At 55.3% G+C, this 19,544-nt stretch overlaps 6 protein-coding genes across 6 annotated transcripts; 4 read left to right on the top strand and 2 right to left on the bottom strand.

Annotated features, from left to right (window-relative positions):
* Positions 1-377: 377 nt before the first annotated feature.
* V2A60_004360 (succinate dehydrogenase assembly factor SDH5) lies at positions 378-1,249 on the top strand (the record flags this gene model as incomplete). Its single annotated transcript, XM_083255680.1, has 2 exons — positions 378-636; positions 762-1,249. The coding sequence occupies 2 exons, from the start codon at positions 378-380 to the stop codon at positions 1,247-1,249; spliced, it is 747 nt and encodes a 248-aa protein (XP_083111806.1).
* Positions 1,250-2,639: 1,390 nt separating this feature from the next.
* On the top strand, positions 2,640-4,408 carry V2A60_004359 (questin oxidase family protein; the record flags this gene model as incomplete). The annotated part of the gene is made up of 5 exons (XM_083255679.1): positions 2,640-2,753; positions 2,823-2,864; positions 2,925-3,216; positions 3,303-3,732; positions 3,883-4,408. 5 exons carry the CDS (start codon positions 2,640-2,642, stop codon positions 4,406-4,408), a joined length of 1,404 nt encoding a protein of 467 aa, XP_083111805.1.
* Positions 4,409-4,680: 272 nt separating this feature from the next.
* On the bottom strand, positions 4,681-7,486 carry V2A60_004358 (snoRNA-binding rRNA-processing protein PWP2; the record flags this gene model as incomplete). The annotated part of the gene is made up of 3 exons (XM_083255678.1): positions 4,681-7,246; positions 7,297-7,409; positions 7,469-7,486. 3 exons carry the CDS (start codon positions 7,484-7,486, stop codon positions 4,681-4,683), a joined length of 2,697 nt encoding a protein of 898 aa, XP_083111804.1.
* A 570-nt stretch (positions 7,487-8,056) lies between these two features.
* Positions 8,057-9,428, top strand: V2A60_004357 (septin CDC12; the record flags this gene model as incomplete). The annotated part of the gene is made up of 4 exons (XM_083255677.1): positions 8,057-8,161; positions 8,257-8,419; positions 8,490-8,800; positions 8,850-9,428. 4 exons carry the CDS (start codon positions 8,057-8,059, stop codon positions 9,426-9,428), a joined length of 1,158 nt encoding a protein of 385 aa, XP_083111803.1.
* An 845-nt stretch (positions 9,429-10,273) lies between these two features.
* Positions 10,274-11,988, bottom strand: V2A60_004356 (protein kinase PKP2; the record flags this gene model as incomplete). Its single annotated transcript, XM_083255676.1, has 4 exons — positions 10,274-11,167; positions 11,256-11,538; positions 11,598-11,717; positions 11,816-11,988. The coding sequence occupies 4 exons, from the start codon at positions 11,986-11,988 to the stop codon at positions 10,274-10,276; spliced, it is 1,470 nt and encodes a 489-aa protein (XP_083111802.1).
* A 2,892-nt stretch (positions 11,989-14,880) lies between these two features.
* On the top strand, positions 14,881-18,724 carry V2A60_004355 (ubiquitin-specific protease UBP15; the record flags this gene model as incomplete). The annotated part of the gene is made up of 6 exons (XM_083255675.1): positions 14,881-15,100; positions 15,178-15,325; positions 15,388-15,847; positions 15,894-18,371; positions 18,429-18,558; positions 18,615-18,724. 6 exons carry the CDS (start codon positions 14,881-14,883, stop codon positions 18,722-18,724), a joined length of 3,546 nt encoding a protein of 1,181 aa, XP_083111801.1.
* Between the last annotated feature and the right edge of the window lie 820 nt (positions 18,725-19,544).

Genomic DNA, 19,544 nt, shown 5'->3' with positions numbered 1-19,544 from the left:
CAAGGGTGCAGTGGAGAAATTGACACAAACTACCCCAGACAGTACGAAGAGTCTACTCTAATAGTAGCTTTTCTGAATGCTACTCAGTCAGTCAGTATACTGGCACTGGTAGAATCAATCTGCTCTCCCGGGATTAGTAGGATCCGTCCAGCCCCTGCTAGCGCCTCGCCGCTTTGCGTGCCCTCTACTTGGAAGTAGTTGCCACACACCTGGTTTATCCGGACATGACGGCTTTGCGGGGCTTGACTCATTCGCCCGACTAAGTAATTGGTAGCCCTGCCAGACAACCCGTGCGCTCCAATTTGCATCCATCAACTTTCCATCGCCACATCTGGCTATACTGCATCACGCCCCCCTTCAAGGTCGATTGTGCGAGCATGAATTCTCTCTCCGCCCTCCGCCCCGCGGCCCGCCAGGCGCTCCGCACGCAGCAGCGCCGGACGCTGTCCGCCTGCGCGCGACGCTGCATGGCCACGCCGTCCGATGCTTACGGCAGCGCGCGAATGCCCCGGATGCAACCCGATGAGGAGCCCACGGGCGAGCTCGCGGTCGGTGAGCTGCAGGGCGCCAAGTTCCGCATCGAGCCGCTGCGACGTGTCGGCGAGACGGACACCACAAAGCGAGCGCGGTTACTCTGTATGTTGCCCCCGGACCCTAACCCCCACCCGCCTAGCCGACGAGTTTAGAACGAGAGAGAGAGAGAGTCAGAGTGAAAGAGAGAGAGAATGGTTTGTACTAATCAGAGCCGGCAAAAAATACAGACCAGTCCCGAAAGCGCGGCATCCTCGAGTCTGATCTCGTCCTGTCCACCTTTGCCGCTCAACACCTCCCCACCATGACGACGGCCCAGCTGACCGAGTACGACCTGTTCCTCGACGAAAACGACTGGGACATTTACTACTGGGCGACGCAGCACGAGCCTTCGTCCTCGACGAACCCGTCCGTCGCGACATCCTCGGCCTCTGCTGGCGCGGCCACGCCTGCCGAGGTCGAGGCCGCCGCCGCCGCCGCCGGCGAGCCCGGCCAGGAGAATGAGCAGGGCGTGGTGATGAAGCGCCACCCGGCGCAGGGCGAGTGGGCGCAGACGATTGGCACGTTCAAGCCCGCGTACAGGCCAGTACCGCAGCGCTGGAAGGACAGCGAGGTGCTGGCGCTGCTGCGCGCGCACGTCCGTGACAAGAGCGTCGACGGCGGTGACGGCAAGGGCATGGCTTTTATGCCGGCCCTGAAGGAGTCGGACTTTTCTTGAGGATGCGGGAAGGGTGTGGGACCTTTCACTGTTGAATTTGGGAGGTAAGGCTTCTCCTCCCAAGGGGGAAAATATGGACGACGGATGCAGACGAAAGCCTTGTATCATAAAAGAAAACGAATTTAGATGTATTACCATTAGACTTGAACTTTGTCAAGCGAATACCAAGACTCTCAAGCAAGTATTGCCACAGCAGATGTTATTTTTGCTACTGATCTGTCGGACATGCATTCGACTCGTGTTTCTCCTACAATCGCGCTCGCCGCTCGCCGCTCCTGCTCTTGCCTCCGTTCTTACGTGGGAACTAGTCTATGTGTGTCAATACTCACACCGCAAGACTCATTGGAGAAATCTGTGGATTCGGTGAGTCGATCTTAGCTACACGATTTGTTTAGAAATCAACGGCTATCGACCAGCCTCAAAAATTAACGCCGTGTCACTGGCACGTTGTCGATCTGTAGCCGAGCTCTTGGTAGGGCTGGAGTCTAGTCGGCACTCGGCCGCTTCATTGCCCGACCAGATGTCGGTCTCCGACCAGTGTGACGGCCGCCATTTCTAAGCATGCTTTCCTCATCATTGCAAAGCAAAAAAATATCTTGCCACCATCTTTCCACTAGTTCCTGTCTGCGGAACACAGGGCCACTTGGCCTCTTCTTTTCCCAGCATCGTGGCCTTACCACTTGTTCTTTTCGGCCACTGTGCGCGTGACGATGACGATGACATGCAACCACATCGGTATCTACACCGTTCGGCTCCGACAACAACAAGTCAGTCAGTCGATGCCAGGTATATTTGGAACGGGTATATGCATCCATGCAGTGGCTGTCGTCATGAGCCAATCCCCATCGCTCATTTTCCAATTCTAGCGTAATAGTGCTCCGCATCCCCCAAGCTCTCTGCGTTGCCGCTAGGAAGCTTCCCCAGTCCGAACGCTACACTGGCTCGCGAGAACAACACAAGTCGCCGTCTTGAATCATTGGTGCCTACCGGTCTTCTAGCCGTTCGAATCGGACAAGCCATTCTTTGCGCAAAGTAGCGCTCTCGACCGGTACCACTTACCCCGGAGCTGCCCTCTCGGCGCATCGCAGTCTCGGCGTCGCACTATCCCCGCGACCTCCGTCACGCTTGTAAGGGCTACCTAAGTACTCCGTAGCTAGCTACCCATCTGACTACACTAGGTAGGTAAAGAGAGAGGCCAGACGCCCAAGTAGCACACGTAGACTGCCTCGATGCGTTACGCGGGGTCACGTCCGCACATATAAAGATATCCATGCGTCGCTCCCTGCTGCGGGGAACAGTTGCAGAATCGCATCGTCTGCTCCCGCGCACAGCGAATCGCACTTTGTTACACGCATCCCCGGCAACGGCGAACCGCAGACAGCTCTACACCATGGGCTCCTCAGCAAACATTCAGATCCGCGCCGACGAGACGGGCCTGCTGGGTATCAAGCAGACGCCCGAAGCCGCGGCCCGGATCAGCGCCCTCCTGCAGGAGGACATGGAGGTGCGGGACAGCCAATCGCGGGCACGACGATGTGGGAGACTGGCAGCCTGCTAACGCTGGACGCGATAGAAACACAATGTCTTCTTCAACGAGAGAGGATACCACAACCATGTATGAAAAGCGGCGCTTCAGATGCTGGTCTGGCTGGATTCGCTAACAGGAAGAACCCAGATCGTCCACCACCTCCTGGCTCTTTATAGCACCGGCGCCACGGCAGAGGACATCCAGCGCGGCTACGACAACAACAAAACCTATCAACTGAAGCGAAACGAGCAGGGCGAAAAGGCCCTGCAGGCCTTGCGCGACAACTATGACGAAGCCACCAAGGAGTTCTTCGGACGCGGCCGCTACTATGGCGACTTCCTTCGCTTCTACCAAGGCGAAATCGACAAACTCGGGTGGCAGGAAACCGTACTCAAGTATCTCATCGGCAAGGAACAAAACTTTCGTCGCCTCTTTGCTGGTAAAGGCCGCTTCCCTCCTCCCCAATATCCTCTAGAGTAACTGTCCGCTTCCCGATTTTCCGTCTTCTGACACATACACGGCTAGGTCTTCTTCACCCCTACCTCCAGCTCATGTATGGCCTGGAATGGGCCCAGCCCGCGCTCGTCGCCGAGGGCCTCGCGCAGACCAGCATCCACCGAGACGCTTACGGCGAGCTCTTTGCCGCGGTGGACGAGAGGGCGGCCCGGCAGACGCCGCCCGCGGCGCCGCGTCACCTCGCGGACCTCTACGACACCATCGCCGCCGAGTACCCGCACCTCGTGGCCGAGCCGCGGTGGGAGGACGGCGACGGGAGCCAGACCGCCGTGCTGGACCGCATCCCGGACCAGGTTGCCGACTACCTCGCCGCCAACGTCGCCGTCAGCCTGGACAGTTTCGACGAGCAAGTCGACTCCATGGTGCACGCGTCGGCGTACTTTGCCGCGGCGTCCATCTTTCACCCGCCGCACAAGCCCAAGTTTGACTTTTTCATCATGCAAGTCCCCCCCCCCCCCCTCCTCCCTTCCCCTTCCTTTATCAACTGCCTCTTATCCGGCCCTCTCATCGCAAAGATTCCCGTTTCTTTATTCATTTTCTCTTCTTCCACTAACACGAAACCGCGGCGGGGCGGCGGTGCGCGCGACAGTCATCACAACAACCTCTCCCCGGCGTTCCTGTGGCTCAAGACGCAGGACTGGATCCCCGCCGCCGCCAAGGCCCGCCTGCTCGAGTGGAAGCTGCGCACCGGCATCCTGACGTACCTCTCCCGCGGCAGCCCGCGCCTCGACGTCGACGCGCTGCGCCGGTACGTCCCCAACGACATCCGGACGGGCCGGGCCGCGGCCATGGTCCGCACGCCTGAGGAGCTGCTGCCGCGCCTGCACGCGATCCCGGACGACGGGCACGCCGTCAAGGTCGCGCGCGCGTTCCTGCTCGCGCAGCGGGCCTCGCGGCCGTACCTCGAGGGCGGCGGCGGCGGCAGCGGCAGCGGCGCGGCGGCCGACCGGCCCCGCCCGTCGTGGATCCGCATCGCCGACGACGAGACGTGGCTGCGGGCGCACTATGCCTTGCTGGACAGCGTTGAGGGCGCCGACGTCGACAACGGCAAGGAGCCGCGTTGGGTCCGCTCGGTCGGATTCGACAACGCGTGGGACAACGTTCCCAAGCTGTAAGTGCAAACGCGTAACCCGTCGTATCCGTTGCATTTCGGGTCTCATCTCACCCCGCGATAGATCGTCCTCGGATTCGCGACTGTAGATGTGGCACACGATATGAAGGGCCTGTAACTGTTGGGTATTCAACTTTTTTTTGTATTGCATCAATAACGCCCCAAGATTGCTCTATGAATACGACTATGATTGTAAAAAAAAAACCAAGAAAAACAAAAACTCACCAGCCAAACAATAATAGCGTGATGAAAGTACATGTCAATAGATCTTGCCATCTACTCCAGTCCAATCCATTCATCCTCATCCTCGCTAGAGGCTTCTTGGTCGTCACCGTTCATGTCAACATCAATGCCAACCGCTTCATCGTTCTCGCCCCCCGTCGTCAGCGCCTTCTTGTCCGCGCCCTTGGTGCCAGCCTGTCCGAGCAGATAGTCGACCATGTAGACGTTTTCGTCCGCCAGACGCTTGATGTCGTCGCGCATGCGGTTGACGGCGCGGTTGACGACGCGTAGCTCGACGTCGACCTTGCCGCGGTTGGCCGTGAGCCACGCCCCGTGCTTATCGACGAGGGCCTTGATCCAGAGCAGGCAGAACTCCATGTGCGGCGACTCCTCCGTCTGGGCGGCGACGAAGCGCAGCAGACGCGGAACGTAGACCACGGGCAGCCCCGCGACGGCGAGGCCGACGTCGCCCGGGGGCACGGCCTGAAAGACGCGCCGGACGAGGGCGCCCTCGTTGAGTCGGAACGCCATGACCAACGCTTTGAGGTAGTCGCGCTCATTCTCGAGCACCGCGAGGGTCGATGCGGGCGTGATCTCCATGTTGAGGTCGAACGGGTCAAACTGTACCGTCGTGTCGAGGCTGTAGATGAGCAGGCCCTCGGTGGAGGCGGCGCAGAAGGAGGTGCCTGCGGGTGAGAATGCGATGCCGCTGACGCGTACCTCGGGAAAGCGTTTGCGGGCAGAGGGGTCACCGCCGCGCTTCGAGCCTGGCAGTCCCTCCGCGGCGCGTGCTGCCTCGCGGTCCGAGATTTCTTCGTCATCTATATCGGCCGCCGTGCCGGCCTCGGTGAGGAGCTTGCTGTTGAGGAACTCTTGCGTGCCCGAGAGCGAGAGGTTGACGCTGACGGTAAACTTTTTCAGGAGCACCATGGTAGTGACCGAGTACAGGCAGATATATTTGGAGTTGCCGCCGGCGAGGATGCAGCTGCCGTCGGTGCTGTACTTGATGGAGTTGTAAGCCTTGGTGCCGGCGACGTTGGCGGCTGTGCGGCGGTCGGTAATTTTACGACCCCCGGAGGCGTCGCGCCGTCCGTCGACACCGGCGACCTGCTCAGCCTCCATGTTCCAAAATGTGAGCTGGCCGTCCAGCGTGGAGATGGCGAGCTGCAGCGAGTCGGGGCGGACTGCAATGTCGAGGACGTCGGCCTGCAGCTGCAGCGGTTCACTGGTTTGCGTGCGACTAAAGATGGACCAGATGCGTGCGGTGCGATCCCAGCTGCCAGAGACGAGAGAGTCGCCGTTCGGCGCAAAGGCGAGCGACGAGACGGGCCCCTCATGCCCGGATAGCTGGTCGAGTAACTGGCCCGTCTGCACGGACCAGATGTGAATGTCAAACGAGTCAAGGGAGCCGGCGGCGACGACCTCCCCACTAGGATCAACGGCCATGCAGGAGAAGGAGAGCCGTGTAGGCGCCGTAAAGGTGCGGAAGTTTCGGTAGCGGATGAGGTCCCATGCGCGGATGGAGCCATCGAGACTAGATGTGAAGAGGACATTGCCCTTTTTAGCAAACTCACAGGCCGTTACTCCGGAGGTATGCTCCGTGAACGTGACAATGCAGAAGCCAGACTCGATATCCCAGACCTTGATTTTGCCGTCATCAGCTGTTGTAACGATCTTTGTGCCGTCGGGAGAGTAGACTAGCGAGTTCATCGAGTCAAAGTGACCTTGCTGCTTAAGAATATAGGATTCAGACTGCCACTCCCAGACAAGAAGCTGGCCGAGCTTAGAAGCGCCAAAGGCAAGCCACTCGCCGCTCTTGTTGATGGTGACAAAGTCAATGTCATTTTGTGAGATGCTCAGCTTGTGGATGTTGTTAAAGTCGGGCATTTCGTAGAGCCCAAAGAGGCCGTTGGAGAAGCCGGCGACGAGCAGGTTCGAATCGGGGTGGAACGAAGCGCAACGAACATGCGCGCTACCCTGCATAAAAAAGTGTTTCTGGACAATGCGCCAGTGCATATCGGAATCATCGTCATCGTCCATGTCCGCGTCATCGTCTTGGACGCGGTTGAGCGGCCTCACATATCGCCAGTCGAAAACAGCGCCATCCTTACTAACTGTGTAGATAATTTCCTGGTTTGCAGAGAACCAAGCGCCAATGACCGGTTGCTTGTGGCCTGACAGCACAGTAGGCGTGAAACCCTCCTCGGCGCCGACGCTCCATATCCTTGCCGTAAGATCCTTGGAGGCTGTGAGGAAGAAGCGCGAATCGCTAGACCACTCAATGTGTTGGACATCGTCAAAGTGCCCCGTATGCGTGTGGTGCTTTACAAACGGCGCAAACTCGAGTTCGCCGCCAGCGTTGGTGTCGGGCGTCGAGGGCACGTGCCAGACTTCGAGTTTGCGACCAATCCCGGCAGCAAAATAGCGACCGGACGGTGAAAAAGAGAGTGCCGTGATCTTCCCCTTGAAAGAGAAGTGGTATATCGATATTCTTCGGGGAACGTTTGTCAGAATAGCGTGCCCATCTTCGTCGACTGTGAGGAGGAGGTTGCCGCGCGGTGTGAGGCCGATGCGGGCAATATTTTTGCGATGCGCAAAAGGAAGGGTATATGATTTATTCCTGGGTCTGTTAGGTTCGCCAGCTCGATTTTCATGTGCGTGTGTACATACTCGACGAGGTTAAAGACAGTCACCCGGTTGCCGACAGGCGAAAAGAGGTGGGTGCCGTCGGGACTGTAGAGCAGATTGCCCTGACAGTACACCGTGCCCAGCAAATTTGAAAACTGCAAAAGGTGAGTAATTAGTTATAAGGATTCGTTCCAAGTGCTTCATGGCAGCATACCCTGAAATCGGTCTTCATTGTCGGTAATCGTCCATTATTCGCAAAAGTTACAACTGCGCGTCCAAAACTTTCCAAGCTGCGAAGCTTATCGATAGGCCACCAAAATTTTTGGAGGGACCGGCCATTAGTTATTCCAGGTGAGTGACTGGCGCCACCCACTTAAGTGCCTAGCCACTGGCAGAACTAGCCACAGCTGCGTCCAGATAGGCGGTGGGGCGCACTGACCGCTCTGCTGCGTGCCAGCGCCCAGCCGTTGCTAGGAAAGGGGGGCCGTCTTGTGCCTGCCTGGTGGACTATCGCACCGACCAGTGATGCCCGCAAGCCCCCCCGGGGACGCACCCAAGACCAGCAATTTGGTGGCCACGACCCCCTTGATGCCCCTGAACGCCCATCCAAGCTCCAAACCTCCTCCACCTTTGGACCATCCTCCCAAACGCACTTCCTGATCCAATCGATCTCAGCATTTGCTAGGCGGATATCTTGGGTTGTCGTCCTCCGCTGTTGTCACCTTATCATCTGGTCACACTTTTGACTTGTTTCCTACTTCTCTATTCACCTCCAAACAGTTCAACCCTCACCATTTCCAAGATGGCTCCAGCCAGCGCCGAGAGTGCATCGCCAATTGGCATTGCCAATCTGCCTAATCAGCGTCACAAGATTGTCGCCAAGCGTGGTGCCGGCTTCACCATTATGGTATGACAACATGTTTGCACGCACCCGTACCTCGATCTGCGGGTAGAGGTGCACCTTGACCGTTGGCCGTGTCATGCTAACACGTACGCCATCAGGTTGCTGGAGAGTCTGGCCTCGGAAAGACGACTTTCATCAACACGCTGTTCTCGACCACCATCAAGAACTATGCCGATCACAAGCGTCGTCATCAGAAGCAGGTCGACAAAACTGTCGAGATCGAAATCACCAAGGCCGAGCTTGAGGAGAAGTTCTTCAAGGGTACGTGCTTGCCTCCGCGGTAGCAGCCTCCGCGGTAGCAGCCTCCAAACGCTAACGAATTTATTTGTAGTCCGCCTGACCGTCATCGACACTCCTGGATTTGGAGACTACGTCAACAACCGTGACTCCTGGATGCCTATTATCGAGTTCCTCGACGACCAACACGAGTCCTACATGCTTCAGGAGCAACAGCCCCGCCGTCAGGACAAGATCGATCTCCGCGTCCACGCTTGCCTGTACTTCATCCGCCCTACCGGCCACACCCTCAAGCCTCTTGATATTGAGGTCATGAAGAGACTTTGCTCTCGTGTGAATCTGATCCCTGTCATTGCCAAGGCCGATACTCTCAGCCCTGCCGACTTGGCCAAGTTCAAGCAGCGCGTATGTTAGACATGAACGCGGATTATATTGCCGCTGCTAACTTGTCTAGATTGCCGCCGTCATCGAGGCGCAGAATATTAAGATTTATCAGCCCCCGGTTGAGGAGGACGACGATGCTGCTGCTCAGCATGCGCGTAGCCTCATGGCCGCCATGCCTTTTGCTGTGATTGGTTCTGAGAAGGACGTCAAGACTAACGATGGACGCATCGTCAAGGGTCGCCAGTACTCTTGGGGTGTCGCCGAGGTGGAGAACGAGGACCACTGCGACTTTAAGAAGCTTCGATCCATTCTGATCCGCACCCACATGCTCGATCTCATCCACACCACCGAGGAGCTTCACTACGAGGCCTACCGCGCTCAGCAGATGGAGACGCGTAAGTTTGGCGAGGCTCGCCCACGCAAGCTGGACAATCCCAAGTTCAAGGAGGAGGAGGAGGCTCTTCGCAAGCGTTTCACCGAGCAGGTCAAGATTGAGGAACAGCGCTTCCGCCAATGGGAGCAGAAGCTTATTTCCGAGCGCGATCGTCTCAACAAGGATCTCGAGCAGACTCATGCTCAGATCAAGCAGCTCGAGTCGGAGCTCGAGTCCATGCAGGGCAGTGCTGTCCGCAGCCACGGCCGCCGCTAAATTTGTGGCGGACGCTTCACGTCTTTCCTGCAGAGCTGCTCATGTGCAGTCAAGAGACTGCCTTTTTTCGACCCACGCTCTTGTTCTGGGCTAGTGGCTGAATAGGCCTCATAGTACCGACAGAGGAATAGAGGCATGGATATTATTGGCAGCTGGTTCCAGTCTTAGTGATATGGTGGTCTGCCCTTGATGAATGGCACCTTTTGATTGTGGAGGAACAGCGCTTACTTGCTCGCTGTTGGGCCTCCTTGTGGAATTGGCCATTCGGGGCCAAAAAATTAATATGTCCCTTAACGAGCAAGATTTGTTGTGGAAGTTTTGATAATGTAGCCTTATTTTATTCCCTTTACTGATTGAAATCTCGTATATTCAATTCGCGTTTGCTTGTGATGATGAACCAGAATTTGATGGCGGCGTTTGCCCCCGCGTAAATGCTACAAAATATACCGACAAAGACTCCCCGAATACCTCGAAATACAATGCAACATGACCAAAAGAAAGAAACTCCTTGCCTCGACTAAAATGAGAGAGAATGTGGGTAAAGAAAAAGTAGAAATCAAAAGAAGAAGGAATAGAAACCACCCAGCTACTCGATTCGAAAGGTACTTTGTTCCGAGGTGAAGCCTGAAGCCCATTTGGTCACCGGAGCAATTAGTTCACGCGATCTCTGCAGGCAAGAGAGACGGTGCCGTAAGCCAAATGGCCAAGCAGTGTGTGCGAGAACAAAGAACCAATACACAATGACATCCTACGACTCTAACAAGTCATGGCCGCCAAGCCGCCCACACAGGACATATATACACAAGACGTTGGCAGGGCCCAAGCGCGTTCCGGTCAGTTTCCCTTCATACGGCATCCATGCTGGCACGCGTCGTGAGCTGTTCATTCTTGTTACCGAGACGGGAGATTTGCAGGAAGGCATCGACGCCGTAGCCCTCGAGGCTGTGGACGTGCAGGCTGCCGGCCCAGTACTCGGCGTAGACGCGGCTGAGGGGCAGACCCATGCCGAGGCGCAGGTTAGGCGGGCGGCTGGTGAGGCTGGAGAGGGAGTTTTGCTGGGACGGCGTGTGCGGCGTGGCGGTGGTCAGGGGCTGTTCCTGGGGCGAGGGCGGCGGCGGCGGGGTCGGGTATGAGGGTGCCTTGAGGTCGGCGCGGCCGAGCTCGTCAATGTGCAGCTCCTGCATGGTGGCGGCCATGCGGGGCACCTGGCCGAGGTTCTCGAGGCGGTTGGCGGACTGGGGACCTTTGGAGAATGACCATAGGTAGGGCAGCTCCTCACGAGGGATGCCGCCGCCGCGGTCTGAGATGCGGATAATGACGTGCTCCTGGGCCTCGCAGATGGTGACTTCGATTGGCGGCGGCGGCTCGACTGTCGTAGGGTTTTCAGAGGCGGCTGCCTTTTCCCGAAGCTGGGCCTGGCGATCAATGACAGCCTGCACCGAGTTTCGGAGGAGCTCGCCGATGATGTACTCCAGATGACTGAGTATGTAGGGGAACGAGGCGCCGAGATGACCGTCGACGCGGATAGCAGGCACCTGCGCGTCGGGCCCGTTGGTAGACCGGGCAAGGGCGGTGACGGCGGCAGCGCAGCGATCTATGACCTCGCGAGCCTGGCACTTGATGAAAACTTCGCCGATAAAGTCACTCTCAGAAAGCTTCGCGCCAGGAGAGAAGTGCGGCGAGTGGTAGGTCTCGGTGAGGGAAAGGTGCTGTTCAGCAATGACGCGACGGGAGATGCGCTGCGGGATACTCGCATTAGCGCAGTCTCAGGACGGATATTTTCGAGAGAGGCTGAGAGGGGATGGGGGAAATGCCTGGGGAGCTTACCGATCGTAAAATAGTATTCATAAATTTGTCAAGGTCCTTGGCGTTCATCAGGCCGCCACACTCGAGGATGCCCATGGCGAGCTTTGGGATGACGGTCAGGTGGCCCTTAAGATTCTGGCTGATGACCTCGCAGAGATGGTCATTGTCTTCAAGAGTCTTGATTTCTTTGATTTTGCGAAATGTATCAAAGGCGTTGTAATAAAGGTTATAGACATCGTTGATGTGGGGGTTCGTGACGACGACGTAGGGGAGCTGTTGCATGTCGCGGAGGCGATGTGCGATTCTATGCACATGTTAGCTGCGGAGTGTTTCATGCCTCGAGCATTTGGCATAAAAGCGTACCTAGATGGTAATTCTGTCCGGACATAGTTGGCAGAGCTGATGAGGCGTGATTCTGTAAGCGAGCGGCCAAAGACCATGAGTTGGCGCAGGCTAATAGGGCGAGCCTCGCGAGCAACCCAGCTGCAGAGAGTTAGCGCAATTAATTAGAACTTTTGTATTCTTTCACAGCCACGAATCGTTCTTCTCGGCATGCAGCATAGGAATTGATGCAGACGTACTCGTCAAGGACAGCGACCGGGCGCCAGGCTCCGGCAGTCGTAGCAGCTCCGCGTCCGGCCGTCGGACACCGATACAACGACGCGGCGCCGGGTCGGATGGCAAGAGCAGTCCTCACAAGGGGGTCTTTGAACCACTTCCGCGGCCGCGTCTGGCGCATCGAACTCGACAGCATCACTACCGGGCCATGTAGGGGTTTGATTGTGTCGCGATCGAGGGAGGCGGTCCCTGGGTAGGGGTTGGAGCTGGTCGTGTGCGGCGGGATGGGAGTTGCTGGCTACCTACGCTGGTAAGCTAGCGTCGGACGGAGCTCCTAGGCGACGTTTGCGAGGGGCAGATGGCGTTGAAATGATACAAATTTGGAGCGGAAAAAAAGTCCGTGACGAATTCTGAAGAAAGCCGCGGAGGAGACAGACGACGAATTTCGAGGGAAGAAAGTGTCGCATGGGTGGAAATGGTAGAACTTCCTAGGCTTTTTTGGGTCGGCCGCGCGAAGCTTGGTGACTGGGCCTGGCAACCTGGACAGTGACAGCTTTAATTTTTTTGGGGGCTCTTTCCTGTCAGGATTTTACCCCACAGTGAAGCGGTATCGGCTCTCGATCAGGCCAAGCAAGAGCCAGACGGCGGCGCTGGAGACGGGAGATCGTGCACGGCTCACAAGGGCAAGAATGACGAGCAAATTTTACAAGACGGAAGGCGAATGGTGAGACAGAAGAAAAAAAAGGAATGGAAAAAGGCCTCAGTCCTCAGCTACGAAAACAGAAATAGGGATTTACCCCGGGGCTGCGAGCTTTCCCCTCATTTGGCAACCCGTTGTTCCCCGCGTTATAGGGTGAGCTGCGTGTCTCTTGGACTCTCGTCTGGCCATCTCGAGCTAATACTGCGGCCATCCGGTCTTGCTGCATGTCACTTCATGGCACGGCGTCTTTTGCTGCCCGATGCCAGGCATTTTGGTGGCGACTGAGTCTGGTTGTGGTAGCAGCTGCGAGAGCCAGCTAGGACAAAATGAGGTGCCTAATGCTACGGTAGTAATGAGGATGCTCTCTAGGTCCTTACCCTTCAGGCCCAGACTGTCTTGGGCATGAGACGGATTGACTTTGGCGATGCTGGCCACGAGAGGAACATTGTTGTGCAAATCTTCTGCATCGACTGTTTTTTTTATATAATTTCCGAAAGTTGGCCCGATGAAGTTTCGTTGTGTTTCTGGACCGGCTCGTTATGATGAACCCCTCGCTCAAATGCGGGCAGCGGGAGAGGCGATCGCCGCCACGTTTGTTCCCGGCTTGCCTTTCACATGTTGGCGGTGGCGCACGAGTGATTGGCGCGGGGGAAACCTCTTGGGGAGCAAGCTACTGATAGACAGAGCTTTGGCTGTGACGGGAGTACATCCTACGTGCCACACGAGGTTGACAGCCTGACAGCTCGGTTGGAGCTTGTGCAGGCTGTATACCTTATTCTGTCGCATGTGCGAGGACATGTGCTCCGTACTCGTACCCCGAATAGTGTAGTCAGACCGCGTCTGGAGCAGATGCAACGGTTTAGAGCCTGCGAAGCTGCTAATGCTGTTCCACCGGCGTAGACCTCGTGAGTGTTTGCAGGTAATGCACGACAATGTATCAACCAGAGCTGTATACGGCGAAAATATGGCTCGAAAAAGTGGCATCACTATGACGGCTGCTTCGTAGTGCAGAGTTGAAAGCTGATCATGATATATGTATATGGTGGTTTGGCCTTGTCAGTGCAAAATACAAACTTGTTGCAACGGCAGGCACCCGCCACACTGCAAGGACGAGGAAAAAAGAGTGCGGGGAACGCACTCTGTTAGCGAGGACTTGTGGATTGGCGGCACAGGCGCAGACAGCAAGGTACTGGGTTAACAGCATCTGCGTAATCCGCACTGCGAATGGCGGTGCGTTGTGGCTTCCAAGTACCGTTGACGGTGCACAAAGCTTCTCACTGGTCGACTGGGTGCCTGTGCAGCTGCCCTAGCTACCTATAAGAAAGCAAGGGACTGGGGACTCGGAACAGGTAGGTACCTAGGTAGGTAGGTACCTAAGTACCTGCTGCTCTCTATCAGTATGGGCAAGTAAGTACCTAAGTAAGTGCCTACTTGCATAAACAATGGCTAAGTAGGTAGGTACCTACCAAGTAAAAGCTCCAGCCAGAGGTTGCGTGTTGACCAAGGTACCCAACTAAAGGACAGTGTTGGTGCATGAACAAGGTACCAGGTGTCCCAGACCTACCAGAAACCGGTTGTGCCAGGGCCAGGGCTGCACCATCCTACCGACCTGCCCTACCTTAGTACTTAGCACGCAGACAGGCTCAGGAAGCCGCGCCTCTTTTAGATGCATCATCATAGACTGATTTTCTCATGTAATGCATGTAGCCGCATTCCCTGCTTCCGTTTCCTCTACTGACTGAACTATTGAAAGAGCAACACATCACTGCTAACGGCCTGCCCACATCTACCTAGCGTTGGAAAAACCCGTTGGTACCGCTGGCCTTCAGCAACTGCCACCTACCTACATACCTGCTACCGGCCTGCCTGCCTACCTACCTTACTTACCAGCTGCACCCCGCCACAGCCGTGACGTGACGCCTCATCCACCGACTTCATTCCGCCGCTCCTGCATCGACTCCGGAGCACCCTGCCCCCCAGACGGGCCTCTCTTTTCGTCATTTTACGGGATCCACGGTCTGAATCCGTAATTGGCAATCATGGTCAGTTTCTCCTCGCCTTCTTGTCGGCCTCGATTCCCCGTCGCCTGCCCTCTTACCCAGTCGTCGCTATCCCTGCACTTGCTGCCTCGCGATAATTTTTTCGCCTCCAGCTGTCGTGGTGACACCTTCTGCTCGCCCAGTCGGCGTCGCTCTCCAGGCGCTTCACCTCTATCCTTGATCTTCGTCTATCCGCATTACTTTGTCATTTCCCTTGCAGCAGTTTCGCTGCGCAGCCCAGGCCCATTCTCGACGCCCGGCCCGCCTGCCCAAGCTTAAGCATCAAATATCAGAGTCTTGCGCACCTCCTGATACCACTCTTGTTCATATTCTTTTCTTCATCCCCCCAATGGAAGTCTCGGCCGTTGCGTCGCCGCGCCTACGCGTTACTAACATCACCATCTCCACACAGAGTTACAACATTCCCTCCCCCAACGAGATGGATGTCGACGCCCCCGAGTACGTCGACGTCTCCAGCATCGCCGACCGCGATTCAATCGCCATCATAAATCCCGACAATGTCGACCAAGACGCCGAAACCCTCCAGGATCTTCCTTTGGCCAACGACTGTACGTTCCATGTCGCCAACGGCTTTGCCCGAGCATACTCCAAGCTCACGTACTAACCTTGTTTCCCTCTATCGCAGATGAGGCCATGAAGGAGATTGTTCTCCCCGCCCTACTCGATCAGCCCAAGATCCTCGAGGACTGTGTCAACACATGGACCGTTGAAAGCTGGCGGAGCCTTGGCAAGAAGGAGCATGGCCCCATCTTCCAGGCTGGCGGATTTCCCTGGTAGGTCACCCGACACACCTTTGCCCCAGGCTCTCGCCCAGTGTTGCTAATCTTTTCTCCAGGCGCATCCTGCTCTTTCCCCACGGGAACAACACCGATCACTGCTCCATATACCTTGAGCACGGATTCGAAGCTGACGCCGTACCAGACAACTGGAGCTGCTGTGTCCAGTTTGCTCTCGTCCTCTGGAACCCCAATGACCCCAGCTTATACACTAACCATGCCGCCCACCACCGTTTCACCAAAGAAGAGGGCGACTGGGGCTTCACACGATTTGTGGAAAGTAGAAGAATGTTCAATATTCCCTGGGAGAATAGCAGCAGACCTCTTCTCGAGAACGAGACAGCCAACATTACCGCCTACGTACGCCTGGTCGAAGATGAAACCGGCGTGCTGTGGCACAACTTCATCAATTACGACTCCAAAAAAGAAACCGGCTATGTCGGTCTCAAGAACCAAGGCGCCACATGCTACCTCAACTCCCTTCTCCAGTCACTATACTTTACCAACGCCTTCCGCAAGGTATGCTTCATCATCTGCTCATCACCGCTGGCGCTGACTCTTCTAGGCCGTCTACGAAATTCCCACCGAGAATGACGATAGTCTAACAAACTCTGCATACACCCTACAACGCCTATTCTACCAATTGCAAACTTCAGACCAGGCTGTCGGCACAAATGAATTAACAAAATCATTTGGCTGGGAAACGAGACACATATTTGAGCAGCAAGACGTTCAAGAACTATCGCGCAAGCTCATGGAGAGACTAGAGGAGAGAATGAAGGGCACCACGGCCGAAAATGTTCTCCCCGAAATGTTCAGTGGCAAGATCAAGACGTACATTTCTTGCATCAATGTCGACTATGAATCCAGTCGCGTTGAAGACTTTTGGGACATTCAACTCAACGTCAGCGGCAACAAGAGCCTGCTGGATAGCTTCCGCGACTATATCCAAGTCGAAAAAATGGACGGCGAGAACCAGTACTTTGCCGGCGATGAACACAAGCTGCAGGATGCAGACAAGGGTGTCATTTTTAACAGCTTTCCCGATGTCCTCCACCTGCAGCTCAAGCGTTTCGAGTACGACATCCAAAGGGATATGATGATGAAGATCAACGATCGATATGAATTTCCCGACGTTTTTGACGCGGCACCCTACCTCAACGACGATGCCGATAGATCCGAATCTTGGACGTATCAGCTACACGGCGTCCTTGTTCACAGCGGCGACCTCAATGCCGGCCACTACTACGCTTTCATCAAACCTAACAAGGACGGCTGGTTCTACAAGTACGATGACGACAAGGTCACCAAGGCTACCCTGCGAGAGGTTCTGGAGGAAAACTATGGCGGCGAGGAGCGCGTTCCTAACGGCTATACACGAGCCCCTATGCAGAAGAAGGCACCTACCGTCCGCCAGAACAGCGCTTACATGTTGGTTTATATTCGTCAAACTCGCGTTGACAAGATTCTCTGCCCTGTTGCGCAAAATGACATTCCCGCCCACCTGCAGCAGCGCTTCGAAGAGGAGAATGCTCTGAAGGAAGCACGCCGCAAGGAGCAACGTGAAGCTCACCTCTACATGATGGCTAAAGTCATCACCAACCAGACCTTTCGCAACTTTGGCGGGACCGACATGGGCCGCTTTGACAACAGCAACCCTGAGGATGAGTCGGCGCCGAGGTCGTATCGCATCAAGAAGGCAACTGTCATGGAAGACTTTGTGCAGCAGGTGGCCGAGGACATCGGCGAAGATCCTCGTAAGATCCGCCTCTGGCTCATGGTGAACCGCCAAAATAAAACGATCCGCCCCGATCAACCTGTCATGGATTTGCGCCTGACTGTGGAAGAGACTTATGCGCGCTCCGCCGCACACAGAGACTCGAGCCTTCGACTTTGGGCCGAGGTAGCAACCGAAGTTGACGACGACGGACTTGCCATCTGGCCCTCATACCAAGCCCCTGCTACCAACGGTGCCAAGGAAGATACAATTCTGCTCCTGCTCAAACACTTTGATGTGGATCAGCAGGAGTTGCGCGGCGTGGGTCACGTCTACATGCCCAAGGATAAGAGAATCGAGGACATGGTGCCTCTGATCCATGCAGCCATGGGCTGGGAGGCCAAGCTGGCCGACGACGAACGCCTTTTGCTATGGGAGGAGATCAAGCCTAACATGATTGAGCCCCTCAAGCCCAAGTTTACTCTTAAAATGGCTGAGTTGCAGGATGGTGATATTATCTGCTTCCAAAAGACATCGGAGCACAAGTTCCAAGCCCGCGTGTCAGACGCCCCGAGCAAAGAACAGGCTCCATCAAGTGATCGTATGGAGGATGCCAGAGAGTACTACGACTTTCTAGAGCACAAGAGAACTGTGAGGTTCCACGCGCATCCCTCTCGATGCGATCAGGAAAAGTATCCCGCTTTCGAGCTCGTCCTCAACTCCAAAATTAACTACGACACACTGTCCGAGAGCGTGGGAGCATACCTCAAGGTGGAACCAACACATATCCGTCTGTGGACTGTCAACGCGTCCACAAATAACCCCAAGGTGCCAGTGAGGCGAGGCACCAACCCAACTTTGCGACAGATTCTCAATCCTACTGGAGGAAGTCTAAATTCCAGTCAAAGAAACGATGCATTTTATTTTGAGGTGCTCGAGATGAGTCTAGCAGAATTGGATACCAAGAAGAGCATCAAGCTCACATGGCTTAGCGAGGGTCTGTCCAAGGAAGAGCAGTTTGATCTATTGGTGCCCAAGACCGGAACGATTGAGGATTTGATCCAAGCCCTGGTCAAAAAGGCCAAGATCGCGGATGAGGCTGAAGGTGGAAGGATACGCGTCTACGAAACGAGTTCTAACAAATTCTACCGCGAGCCTGTCCGCGACCACGCTGTGCAAAACCTGAGTGACTACACACAGATTTATGCAGAGCGTGTGCCCGCCGACGAGCAGGATGCCAACGAGGCCAATTATGTTCAGGTTTTCCATTTTCAGAACGAACCTAACCGCACGCATGGTGTGCCGTTTAAATTTCTTCTTCTTGAGGTATGTTGTCGGTGATGTTTGTTAGTTATTCTGTGTGGAGGGACTGACACGGCGCAGGGAGAGAAGTTTGCAGACACCAAGAAGCGCCTGGAAAAGAGAACAGGTCTCAAAGGCAAGAGTTTTGAAAAGATCAAGTTTGCCATTGTGCGCAGAAGCAACCCTTCGAAACCTCGTTACCTCGAAGATGGTGAGCATTATTTTTCCACCCTTGTCCTGCGGTGGCCGCTGCTAATAATTGCGTAGATGACGAGCTTTGGAATACGGTCACTTCTGAGGACGACTTTCTGGGCCTGGATCACCTCGATCGAACAAGATCTGTACGAAATGGATCGGAAGCATTATTCCTTCGCTGAGTTGGGCAGGCACCCTGTGAATCTGGCTTGTTGGCTAAGTGTATGATGTGCCGTGTGCTAAATAGCTAGGAGGCTGCATCCCACGATGCGCAGAAGAAACGTTGGCCAGCGTGGCAGGTTTCTTGGCGGTTTTTTTATGGAGGGGAGTTTGCTTATTATTTTACTTTTGTAGCACGACATTACAAGTATAAGAGTATCTGGCTGCTGTCAAAGCTGTGGCATAGGAAGCATCATGGTTTGAATGGTAACGGTACCGTGATACGCAGTGCAATTTGACTATGCCCTTGCGTTTTGTGCTCACTGGTACCTGGGCTGCCTCATTACGTTGAAATACTCGGTCGCGCGGATCTATGGCTTCATCTCGTAGTTTTCTTTGAAACTCAAAGTGTGCCAAGACTCTAACGGAATGAAGGAGACTCGTGAGCTGGCCGAGTGTCTTGGTTGGGCTGCACCAAAAGCTTCATGTAGGTGTTGGTACTTGCAAAGCAGAAGCAAGCTGAGGTTGGTTTCGGTAACAATGATGCTCAGAACAGATGATGAGTTGAAATCAAAGAGATAAGTCCCAAGAGAAGAGCTACAAGTACTTGCAACATGACGGCATATTCCTGTTTCTCGAGCCCCAATGCGACATGGCCTGAGCTACCGACCATTGGAACGTAGAAGCATGCCAATCTGTGTACATGGGTCACACAAGACCGTATCACAGTTTCGATTTTCTTTTCTTTCGACGATGATGAACTCGATATTGATTGTCTTCTTACTATCTACATATCGCCCAACCTTTATCGATACCGCCGCGTGTACACCTCCGTCTGTCCCC

Source organism: Cordyceps javanica, chromosome 3 (assembly GCF_051103115.1).
Source record: "Cordyceps javanica chromosome 3, complete sequence".
Classification (NCBI taxonomy): Eukaryota; Fungi; Ascomycota; class Sordariomycetes; order Hypocreales; family Cordycipitaceae; genus Cordyceps; species Cordyceps javanica.
This window is presented reverse-complemented; position numbering and strand designations above follow the sequence as displayed.